Source organism: Cloeon dipterum, chromosome 3 (genome assembly GCF_949628265.1).
Source record: "Cloeon dipterum chromosome 3, ieCloDipt1.1, whole genome shotgun sequence".
Classification (NCBI taxonomy): Eukaryota; Metazoa; Arthropoda; class Insecta; order Ephemeroptera; family Baetidae; genus Cloeon; species Cloeon dipterum.
The window spans coordinates 36171147-36184006 of record NC_088788.1 but is presented as its reverse complement, the minus strand read 5'-3'; the positions used below and the strand labels follow the sequence as shown (position 1 = coordinate 36184006).

At 42.2% G+C, this 12860-nt stretch overlaps 1 protein-coding gene across 1 annotated transcript; it reads right to left on the bottom strand.

The window, feature by feature from the left end:
- Positions 1-8751: 8751 nt before the first annotated feature.
- LOC135940199 (cuticle protein 8-like) lies at positions 8752-10238 on the bottom strand. Its single transcript, XM_065484997.1, has 3 exons — positions 10095-10238; positions 9465-9785; positions 8752-9399 (listed from the first exon to the last, which is right to left on the bottom strand). Exons 1-3 carry the CDS (start codon positions 10107-10109, stop codon positions 9082-9084), a joined length of 654 nt encoding a protein of 217 aa, XP_065341069.1. The 5' UTR covers positions 10110-10238; the 3' UTR covers positions 8752-9081.
- Positions 10239-12860: the final 2622 nt, after the last annotated feature.

Here is a 12860-nt window from a genome sequence, read left to right as displayed (position 1 = left end):
GAAAGTTATATGTGCAGTAGGGAAGTAATTTTATCTAGTGTAGGCAGTCACGGTATTAATCACCTTAATAATCGAGTAAAACTAGAACATAATTAAAATTTGTGTTCCAAAACTATAATTGGATCGAAAAATTGCTCTGAAAAATTGGCAAAAATACAGAAAAAAATATCAGGTATTATTATTCATTGCTATATTTTACATAAAATTAATCCCTTAGGATTGATTTGAAGCCAAAATTGACCTAAGTAGAACTTAGAACTTTAGAAAAGTGGCTGCAAAGTTAGCATGCTCACTGAATAGTGAGAATTGTCTCCTTATTTGAAATCTTATTTTATTTCACAACAAAGAGTTTCCCTGAAAGGTTTACACGCTCGACGAGAGGAATCGAAATCTGCCAAGAAAATGTGGTCAATCGATGCAAATTTTGAAGAAAATTTGATTTTTTTATAGCAAGGTCCTTATTTACTGTTGCAATTTTTAGAACAAATTGTTTATCGATCAACTGCTTGTTGCGCATCCAACAATTCGAATAATTTTCAATTGTCGCCCTGTATATCGATCCTGAAAATTTTTTTTTTTAGAATCTTATTTATTTGAAAAAACATTACAAGTCCAGCCAATTCAAGACGAATTGACGGCTGGTGCTCGTTCAGCTGCTGCATCGCAGCAGCTATTTAACAAAAATAAAAGTGCAACAACATTTTTGTATTTACAAAGTAGTGTGCGAAAAGAAGAACAAAAAAATTAGCCACACGATGACAACCAATCCTTCACTTTTTTCTTCGCAACATTTTTATCTGTCAGATAATGGATATAAATGGATATAAATTGTTTGGTAGCAGTATTAGAAATTATTTAACTTCCACTAGTAAGAAATCGGATGACCCCTATTACTCAATTCCAATTTATCTAACACGAAATGATCAATAATTAGTGGCAATGCGATTGAACGATTTCATCCGCACCTGGCCACTGCTGGAGCATGAAGTCAGGCGGCCAAAGTGCGAAACACGCAGTTCTACGTTCTCCTGTGAAACACGCATTTGGTTTGCATTTGCGCATATATTCTTATTTATTGGCAGGCAATTTTAGTGAGAGTGATTTCAATCTGTCGGAGTGCGCGCGTGTCACTTTCGGCGTCTACTTTTAACCGATCCAGTTGATGAGTTTCTCCAACGCAGTGCGCGCCGCGCGCGTGTGTGTATGACCATAAGCGCACACTCATTTTACACGAAACTCGTCAGCAGAGCAAAAAAAGCTGTCCGTGCATCTTCTTAACACTCTCATCCACAAAGCGAGATTCTCAACCATTACGGGTTGCCAGTTGAAAAATTGTTCTTTTGACTTGTATCTCAATCAAATATGTAATTGGAACACACCTGTTCAACTCTTTAAGTATGTACATAGAGCTTTACATACCGACACAACAATTAAGAACATTTTTTTATTGCTGGCTTTTGCAAGTGGTTAAATATTTGTGAAATTTACAATTAGCTACAGTTTTATATCTACAATGCGCAAAAATGAAATTAGGACCGAGAAAAAGTCAAATTTATCGAAATATTAAATGATTTTCGCTTGATTTTGATCCCTCTTATCGCGATCTTTTTCAATAATTTGTGAATTTTGAGGAAAATCTTCTTAAATTGTGAAATAAATCGTGATTTTACAGTAGGAGCTTTATTTGCAAACTTTTGAGCAGATTTTTATCTAAAATTTCAACGCCAACCTCTCAAATTTATTGCTTTTCCCCTTTTATGAAAAGAAGATTTTATGAAAAAAACAACTTTTCTAAAAAAAACAAGTATGAATATGCTAAAGCTCCTTTATTTAGAGCAAAAATCTTGTTGGGATGTGGCAACCTTACAGCTTGTAATGTCCAGTGGGATGCTCATTGCCAAGAGCTCGATCATAACCGCAGTGTGCTACACATTTAGTTTAGTGCCGAGATGCTTTTATTATTTCATTACCGCGGCTTAGCGCAAACTGAAGCAGGTGGTAATTTCTCCTCTCCGCTATAGCGTTTGATTGTGGTGAAGCAATTTAGATCTCTCGGTTAAAGTAGCATTCCCAAATATATACCTCATTTGAGAGCTATGTTTTTTTTCAATGCGTCTTGTTTTTTACGACTTAACAGCAAATTTGTGGCATTGAAAGAATCACACTTTTTGTGATTGCCAAAAAGGCAACAACTAACTACTGAGAATCCCTCTATAATATAAAATATTTACTTTTCCCTTTACTCGAGGAATGCATGAAATATCGGACTTGTCCACGTTGGGATATTAAAAAAGACGTTTTTTTTCAGCTAGACTAGATTTCGGCCAGTTCTGAAGCCCTCATCATGAATAGTCTTTGCAGTGTGAATCCCACAAAGACTCACTCCTCAGGTGGTAGAGGAAAATGGATTAAAGATAATGTTTTTTTACCATCAAATCATTGAAATAGTAAATTATCTGAATGTGAAGCTTTATAACTAAAATAATTAAAGCTTTTTTTAGAATATGTATTGTTAATAAGTATTTTAGATTACACTAATATTGTTTTCTTCCCTTCATGTAGATAGGATGTTTAATCTGTCAATTTAACCAAGTAAATTTATATTTTACGAACTGCTCAGGAGTCGTAGAGGGTATTTTTATTTCTATATGTCAGCTATAGTTATTCCCAAGAATCAGTTATCTGGCATAGAGGAAACGAATAAAATGACCGGCGCCATTCGAATTCAGCAAGATTAACAAAGGACCTGGTCATAGTAGTCTTTAATAAAATAAAAATATATTATAATTATCAGTCTCAGAAGTCAATAAGTGTTTAAAAAGTCAAGGTGTTACATGTCATGCATCGAAACACATGAACTGTACGAGTATTTTTCACTTTTGCCACCTTGCTGTTCTGTCGCTGGAGAAGAGGGCGCTGCGGTGCTTGCGACAGGTTGTGAGCAGCTCACGCTCTCTGATTTCTGGCCGGAAAATTAAGTTTTTCTTGGTGAAGATGCCCAAGAAGGGTGCCAAAAGACGCGGAAAGGGCCCAGTTGAAGGTGTGAGTGGAGGTGAGCCGTCCTGTGCTTCGGTTGCAACGCAGGATGGACATTTCGATTGCGGTAATTGTCGGTCTTTGTTAAGCCGATTGCGCCGTATAGAGCAACGCTTACATCGCTTAGAGAAGGGAGAGAAAAGTGAGACGCCAGCTACCAATAATAGGATTCCTGAACAGCCCGACAAAAGAGGGCCACCTACGACGAAAAAATGGCAGGTTTCCGACAAAACTCCTTTTCTTAAAGAATATTTTCAGCTCCGAAAAAGCCAATTTGAAAGCTCCAGAGGAAGTTGTCGCATTTCGCTTGTGCGTGGGAATTTGGTTACTGCCAATGAGAAATTCAAAGCCCACGTGGTCAGCGGCGACATGAAGCGGTCCAAAGGCGTAGCCAAGGAATTTGCAGAGTTTTACGGTCCTGTGGAGTTAAGCCAAGGACTGCTGGACATTGGCCGTGTTTTGCCGCAGGAAAATTCCTCGGGCACTTTGCTTAATGTAGTTTCCAAGCAGCTTTATTTCCATCGATTTGCTTTCGACCCTGAGCGATTCCTGGCTAACCTGGCTACGGCTATCGAGGCTTTGAGAGATTTCTGCGTGTTGCATGCCATCCAGAGGCTGGCTCTCGTCCGTATAGCTTCGAAGACTGACCGCGTGCACTGGCGTTGGACGCAGCAGAGAATTCTGGAGGCTTTTAAAGATGTGGACATTGAGTTGGCCATTTACTTGCAAACGAGGCCTCGAGAGGTACGCTCCCGGAATGGGAGCGTCGGAAAAGGGGAAGGCGGAGCCCTTACAGCTGCCAAAGCTACTGCCGCTACGAGCGGTCCGTCGGCAGCGCTCGGCGCTCCTGGACAGGCAGGGGAGCAGGCCGACCTCCACTGCGCGCCGACGGTCGCTCGCGCGGCTACTGGTAAGCTACTTTTAACCCCGTTGGTCACTTCGGTGGCCGCGGGGGACAGTTTTGCCTCTCCCTCTGATTCCTTTTTGTCATGTGATGAGCCATCTTCCATGCTGCCCGAGCCCGAGGATGATGTTAGCCTAAATGGTCGTGAGTGGCGAGATGGCGCCCATAAGGCCATCACTGTTACTGCTGCCTCGAGCGTTTCGTCGTTCGTGCCCGGCGCCACTGACGCAGCAGGGAGGCATGCTAAAGGCACATCGTCGAACGCTCGAGCGTATTCAGGTGCGTTGACACACACTCACTCATCTCCTTTTGCTACATTGCTTCCTTTCTCCACACGTACAAATGCCGAAATTGATGAGCCTGTGGTCAGAGATGATGGCGCAAATGCAACTGCTGGTGCTGGAAGCGGGCTACGAGACAGGGCCCTTAATGCTGTCTCCGCTTTTTGGAGTGGTCTGGCGGCTGCGCCCGGCCCTTCCACGAACGAGCAGCCACTATGTGCGTCGCCAGCCACTCCTTCTGGCTCTCAAGGTGAGCAGATAAGAGCAGATGATGCGTCGCCTGAAGGCATTTATTTTCTGGCAGATACTCCCCATAATATTACTGTGCGGTCAGCAGGACATCAACGATTTTGCGAAGAATTAAACAGTGAAGTTGATGAAGATGATGATTCACCTACTGAGCTGAGCCAGAATTTTTGTTAAACTCTGATTTTGATGCTTTGCACACTGCCACCTGTACTCAACAGACTTTGACTCATCAGTTATGTAAACCACACAATTTTGGGTTGCTTCTTTTAAATTGTCAGGGTATTTGTACTCCTAACCAATTTATGCTATTGAAGGATCTTATTCACAATTTGAATGCTGCTGAGAAGCCAAACTTTGTTGTCTTGACTGAAACGTGGTTGTCAGCGTCTAATGTCAAAAGTTTTGCACTCAAAGATTTCAAGATTGCGTCGAGTTTTGGCAGACGCAGTAAGAACAGAGGAGGTGTGATAATTTTAACATCAAAAAACGTGGAATGCGATCAAGTATTGGTAGATTCTGTGGAAGGAAAGTTCGAGGTGGCTGCAGCTGCGTTCAAATTTGGGGAGAAGAGAATATTGCTGTCCGGAATTTACCGCCCTTCTAATGCGGTTAAGAATCCTAATTTCGATTTATTTATAGAGTACTTGACGGAATGTTTGCGGCATCTTTTTGTCTTTTTCCGCCGTCATAGGTGTCATTATTTCTTGGTTTGTGGCGATTTCAATGTGGATTGGTTGACCAATAACCCCAAAAAACAAAAGTTGAATAAGGTCATGCAGCAATTTCAGTTGTCTCCTCTGAACGGTGGTTTTGTGACGCGGTTTTGCAACTCTGCAAGAACTTCTGGTACAGCGATAGACTTGATTTTTGCAAATGGCGTTGATATGGACTCTACTTGCTATGCGGAAGAGAACTTTTTGTCGGATCATGAAAGTGTGTTTTGTCGTTTGAATCTCTCTCACGAGCCGTTGCAGGATTGGTTTAGAATGGAGCGGAATTTTTCTGAGCAAAATATTGCGAGCTTTGCTGAGTTTTTAGGCGTGCAGGACTGGAATTTCTTGCAGACGGCAGAGTCTGCAAGTGTAATGTATGATATGTTTCTGGCAATTTTCATGATTGGTTTCGAGCGGTGTTTCCCACTCAAGAAAAAGCTGTACCGTGCAAACCAAGTAGGTAAAGTCCATCTATCTCAAGATACCAAGAATCGTAGGAAAGAGTTGAGACACTTTTCTAATATGATGAGAAGAACACCTAACTTGGCGTTGAAAGAGAAGCTTAGAAATCTTCGGAAGGTAAAGAAGTTTGAATATTTAAAACTTTTGCACTCTGAATTACAGCAGCAAAACAGTCGTTTAATTGAGGAGTCAGAAAATCGCACTAGGGCTGCATGGTCAGTAATAAACGCTAATATTGGTAATATTCGACAAAAAAGCTACGTTCTGGCAATGCAAGGCAATGGTGGAATTCTGACGGATCCTGAGGATATCGCTAAATTGTTGAATGAGGCGTTCATTGAGCCACCACTATATCAAACTGGACGTCCAGTTCAGAATTTGGAGCCTGCGGGAGAACGATTTCAACTCCTCCCCGTGGGTACTTTTGAAGTAGAACTGTGGATTAAACGTCTGCCGTCAAAGCGATCCAGAGGCTACGATGGTATTCCAATGTTTTTGGTGAAGCGTGTTGGTCCTGCTGTGGCTGCTCCTTTGGTTAAAATTATCAATGCTTCTTTTGAACAGGGCGAGTATCCCTTAGCTCTGAAGAAGGCGGTCGTAATACCACTTTTTAAAAAAGGAGACAGGAAGAATCCCAAAAATTATCGCCCTATTTCAAATTTGCCTGTATTTTCCAAAATCCTTGAAAATTGTTATCTAATGCGACTCATGAATTACTTGCAGGAGAATCAGTTGCTTCCGCCTTCGCAGCATGGTTTTATAAATGGTAAAGGTACTACGACGGCGTTGTTTGAATACGTGAGATCTTTGGCAGAGGCTTTGGATAAAAATCAAAAGGTGCTTGGGATGTTCTTTGATTTGTCGAATGCATTTGGGACAGTTTCACCCGAATTGATATTGAGAAATTTTGAGCACCATGGGGTGCGAGGGTCTCCACTCCTCTGGCTCCAATCTGCCTTCACAGACCGATTCCAGTGCGTCAAACTTGAGCGAAGAGATGGCAAGTGGGAGCGTGAAATTTTTTCAGACTACTTGCCAGTTTCGCGAGGAACTCCACAAGGAGGAATTCTGTCTCCACTTATGTTTGATTTGGCAATTTTTGATTTGGCAGTTCGTGTAACGGCAGATTTTCTTGTGAGCTACGCGGATGATGCGAGCTTGTTGATCTGTGACTCGCGTCCGCAGGAGTTGGTGCCGAAGGCAGGCGTTGCAGTGGAAACGATGCGGGACTACTGTGCTGAAAATTTCTTAAGGATGAACGTCGACAAGACAGTGGTAATTTCATTCAGAAAGCCAGGTTCCCGACTTGTAGCAGATAATCTGAAGGAGTTGAGTTTGAACGGTTTCCAGGTTTCGTTGGCGGCAGAGGTTAAAATTCTAGGTCTCCGTTTCACAGCGGATTTTTCCTGGAAGCGTCATGGAGAGTACGTCGTTGAAAAGCTGCACTCAGCGACGTTTATGGTGACTTCGCTTTTAAAAATTGTTGATTTCAAACAAGTGCTTAATGTGTACTATGCTTTCGCGTACTCCCATCTCCAGTATGCTGTGATTTTTTGGGGTTCATGCCCCAAAGTACGTCAGGAAGTGTTTGTTGCGCAGAAGCGTCTCATTCGGGCGATGGCTGGAGTTCGTTATTGGCGCTCTCCTGTGCCGCTTGAGTCAGCGAAACCATGGTTCGAGAAGTTTGATTTGTTGCCTGTCTTTTCCATATTTCTATTGCAATGTTGCAAATTTGTGCGTCGTCATCATCACTATTTTCAGCTAGTTAGGGAGGTGCACGGATACAACACTCGCTCCAGAGATAATTATTTTGTGCCCTCCCAGGTGTCAGCGGCGGCTTCTCGAAATCCAAAAATTTACATGCTAAATTTGTATAATAAACTTCCTGAGCAGATTCGGGGCGAGCAGCAGTTAGACGAATACGAAAAGCAGTTAAAGAATTTTGTTTATGCTAACAAATTTTATACTTATGATGATTATCTCAATTTCAGAGCATCAAATGTAGCAAAACACACACACTCGCTTGTTACACAAACATAACGAAATGTTAACACTATGTTTCTTCTTTATTGTTATTAATTATTTTGTTGTTTAAGACTCATTTGTAAATGCGCGGACAGAAATGGAGAAGCTTCGATTTTTGTACCGCTGTGTAATGCAAATAAAGGAAATTAATTAATTTGTAAGATCGGTAAGATCTCAAATCCGTGGCGCCATCTACGACTCTACAAGTAAGCTGATGATGCCTTGCTATAGTGCAATATAACAAATTATCTTACAACTTATGTATGAAGCTTTAGTGTATTTGTATCAGAAAATAAAGAGAATATGCATTTAAATATAATGAATTAATGAAATAACTGAGCAGGAGCAAATCCCCAAAAATAGTTAATAATTATACTAGTATCTATTTTAAGGCGATATAAAGATATCATGGCAATCAAGGGAAATAAAATAAAATTTTTGAATTGAAAAGTTCAATTTTTCTCTACGATTTGCACCATATTGCCGCCCATCATTATTCCTTCAAATGTAGTAATATTTTTATTTATTTTCTGTAAATTACTCATATTCTAACAGGGACTATTTTGCACGGGGATGACGAGAAGATAATTTCTCGCAAGATGAAAGGATAAACCACAAATTATAATTCATTTAAACTATTCTAAACCTATGAATTATTTCTCATGCTGAAGTCATATAGACGCAGACAATTTTTCGTTTCACTTTTGTCCATGAGATTTTTAAGCTTGTGAGGAAGTTTACAATCACATAAAAATTCTATTAAATTCATTATTTTTTATGAATTGATCTATGTAATTTCGTTGAAATGGAAACCCCCCGTTTAGAACAGTAACGGATTTTAATAATTCGCTTCAGCATATAAAATTTATTATTTGGTACATATTAGGTTGCTTTGCAATAGCAGGCAATTTAAACGGCTTCCCGAGGAAATATGAAGAAATATTCTGGTGATTAGCAATTTAAATAATTGTATGCAAAGTGAAATGCGTGTGTTGCTGCGCAAGTTGTGAATTGGTTCACTTTCTCCGCAGGAAGCGCAGTTTGTTGGAATATAATTGATGGAAATTAAAACAGTGCAGAGTTCGTTTTTATATAATTTATTTCGACTTGTCGTCGCGTATCTCTTATTATAAAAAACACGCTGGTGTGGCGTGCGAAATGAAAATGGCATACAACGGTGCGTGATGGATTCAAGCGAGCAAAAACAACAGAATCAAGCGTTGAGACGCGCGTTCCACAACATTTTTTGTGTGTGAAGGAACAATCAATCAATCAATCGAAGGGAGAAAGAAGCGTGGGGACCGGGGTGGCATCTTCGCATTTATAATACACAATGAGGCGAGGGACTAATGAGGCGAGATTTGGTAAGGGGGTGGGGGTGGGAGTCTTGTCGACGCGCTAAGTGCGAAACTTAGTGGTGGTAGGCTCCTCCGTAGGCGTAGGCGGGGGCGGCATGGGCCAGGACGGGGGCGGCGTGGGCGACGGCCACGGGGGCGACGGCCTTGTGGACGACGGGAGCGGGGTGAGAGGCGTGGCCGGACTTGGTGACGACGGCGTTGAATCCGTTGTGGGCATCAGCGGTGTAGTCGACGGTGCGGGTGGTGCCGTCGGCCTCGAGCAGAGAGTACTGGCCCTTGACGACGTCTCCGTCGCGGTGCTCGGACTGGCTCTTCACATCACCGGTGTGGGCATCGTGAACGGCGTACTCGAACTGGTACTGAGGGTGGCTCTGTGTGCATAAAGGGGGTGAGGGTCAGTTAAAAGGTTTAAATGGTTTTTCGGGGGAAAACTTACGTAGTAGTCCACGGGCTGCTTGACGACGGCGGGAGCGGCGTAGGTGGCAACAGCGGGGGCAGCGTGGTAGGCGGCGGCGACGGGGGCAGCGTAGGCACGGGTGGCGTAGGCGGGGGCGGCGTAGGTCTGGGCGGCGTAGGCGGGAGCGGCGTAAGCCTGGGTGGCGTAGGCGGGGGCGGCGTAGGCCTGGGCGGCGTAGGCGGGGGCGGCGGCGTAGGCACGGCCGTATCCGTAGGCGGGGGCGGCGGCAGCGTAGCCTCCGTAGGCGACTGGGGCCAGACCGGCGTTGGCGGCGGCGGCGAGGGCCACGACGGCCAGGACCTGCGGAGCAACACCTGCACGTTAGCACCTATGCAATCCGACGGCAGCCGCGTCGAGCCGGTTGCATAACTTCCAGCCGGCCGAAAAGTGAGAGTTTTCGATCACGACTCGCGGATCACGATTTGCATAATCCACACGAGCACGACTTTGAAAGCGGATCACATAAAATACGGCGATGATTTAACCGCAGTCGAAAGTCTGACGAGATCGAGAGACTGAAGACGCGGCGGCATCCAGTGATAGCCGATCAAATTTTGAGGAAATTAGAAAATGGCTTTAGATTTTCCGAGTGAACGAAAGGAAGCTTACCTTAACGAAAGCCATTGTAGTGTGAATGTGTTGCTTGATGGTGATCAAGTGATGCTGTTCCCGGCAGAGTGCAACTCTTTTATACTGCGCACCGGACGCTTGGAGGAACAAGGTGGTAGAAGGGAGCGCGAGGGCGCGGTCTTCACGAGAGCAGGGTCCTATTCAATGCGATCTTTGCCGCCACTGCTGCCGCTGACTTGATAAAAAAATGCCAAACTACTTTTTACTTCTCACCGCGGCTGCATAAAAAATACAGAGAGTCCCACACACTTGCAGCCGGCTAAGGAAGTAAACTGCGCAATTAAAACTCCACCTTCGGATATGGGTCAAATCCCTTTGGATATTTCCGATGCATTTGATGCAAATGGAAACACAAAATTTATTTTACAAAATTCGGATTGAGGCGTGAAAATAAAAGATTTTGCTTAAAATACATAAATAAAGCATGAATGTTTTCCGGCATTTTCATAGCAGATTGCAAAATGGTTCTTTTCAAAATTGCTGCATCTGTCAAATTTGACGAAAGCTTCCGTGGATCCAGTCGCAACCCGAAATTAATCATTTTTCTCATTTACGTGTCTCTGCTAATTTCACACTGGAAAATTTACAACACATCGTTTTAGCATCTTCCTAGTTTTAAATCATAGACTGTTCCTTCTTCAAATTAGAGCTTTACAGGCCAACAATTATGAACGTTTTGCATTGTTGACTTTTAGCAAGTAGTTCATTGAGTTTATTTTTAGTATGTACAATTTAGCAACAGTTTATCTCTAAAATCTGGACCGAGGAACAGTTAAATTTTAGAGTTTTCAAAATTTCTCAAAAGGTTTCATTAATTTTCACTTGATTTCGATCCCTTTCGTCACGATCTATCCAATGGTGTGCGAAAAATTTCCTAAATCGAGAAAAAAATCGTTGTTTTACAGTAGGGAGACAGTGCATGAAAACGTTTGAGCCTAATTTAAGGTAGTATTTCAAGTAAACGTTAAATTATTTTTCACAATTTTCTTCAAACTTAAATACTTTTAAAATAAAATAGTTACTATCCCATTTTACAAATTTTATTGTCATTCAAATAACCAAATGACTAAGAATTTCATTTTAAAATTTTGTAGAAGTTCTGGTGTATCCATTCTCTGGTTAAATTATAATTATCTTCCTCTTTTTCGTGTTTTATGTGCCTCGGAGGCGTAAAGTAAAAGTGCGCTCATTAAACCTTGCTCATTTCAAAACGGCCAGGATAAAATCAGATCATGAAGTGCTAGCAATATTAACTATCCGCGCATTTTTAGACGCTGTCATCGCGAGAGGCGTTGTAAGACGCATTTTCTTGCCGCAGGCAAAAAGTCAATGCTAGCGGTTTCAAGTCAATTAAGTTGGGAAATGCAAAATGTGAAGCGGCATAGGCGTGTACTGGTGCGTTGCACTAATCCTTGACCTCCGGAGCGTCAAGTGTGATGCACCTTGAGGCCAAAATTACACCTCCTCCTTAGATATTAACGCCTCGTTAATTGTCAAACCTTCTCCGGAAAGAAGGAGTTTTCACACGTTAGAAACGAGATTGCTCATTTTAATGAATAATATTTGGCCGTGCTCCAGATACAAGATCTTTCTTTAATTGTATTCACCAGAAGGATAGATACTGTACATTGGGGGTTTTGCCGCAGGAATACCTGTTCGATGACGCACATAAGAAAGTTCAGCTGTGCCTTGTTCAAGGCTGTTTCAATTGGACAAAAATTTTCAAATGCGCATTACTATTTAGAATCAACTTTACCTATTTAAAAAGGAATAACGTAACGGAAACAGACACGAGATTGATAAATCTCACGCACGTCTTGTTAACCACGACGAAAACATGCAAAAGCGAGCGAACTCCCGCCGAGCATGCATAAATAATTCGACGAGGAACCGTGCTGAGTATTTGGTTGCAGCAGCAGAGGCCGCCTCGCGCTTATGCAACTAATTTGCGAGCAAATGCAATAAAACTTTTCAAGTGGGTGAGAGAAAGAGGTGTATGTGTGTGTGTGTATTTCCAAACAATACCGAAACTTCTTTTCGGCTTCACACACGATGATCATTCCTTAATGATTAATTGACAACAATGTGTGGTGGTGAGTTGCAAGATCCATTAAAGCACAGAGACACAGGAATAATATATATGCTCATAGCTTCTTGTTCCCAGACGAGCCGCTTTCTCATGGGCAATTGCCTCACTCCGCTCATAAATAGCATTTAATTGGACTGCAAAATTGTGAACTGACGCATCTGTAGCACGCATTCCGTGCAAATCTGCGTCTCTGACTTTAATCAGGGAAAGCTGCGAACGTGAACCACCTGGAATTGAAGTTCGAAATGCGACAATGTTTGAATAAAATCCGTTAAAATCACGTAAAAATCGAATTTTCTTGAAAATTTCGATTCACTCTAAGCGTTTCGGCGAATACAACCACTCTAATTCATAAAATGCAACAGTCAGGTTCTAGGTAAACAAAATAAATCATTTGGAAAATGACGCGTACTTTGTTTTTCCCAGATTGATTCATTTTTCCGAGTATTTTAGGATTAAAATTGATACAATAATTTTGTTTCGCATGACTCATGTCAGGAAACAACAAATCCAGATTTCGCAAGACACTCGTGGCCAAAGAAGCCGAAATTTGGTCGAGTTGAAGCAACTTTTGCCGCAGAACAAGCGCTACACGCGGCTCATTATTCAATCAAAACCGCGTAATGACAGGTTTTGACGCGAAGCAAATCGTTATC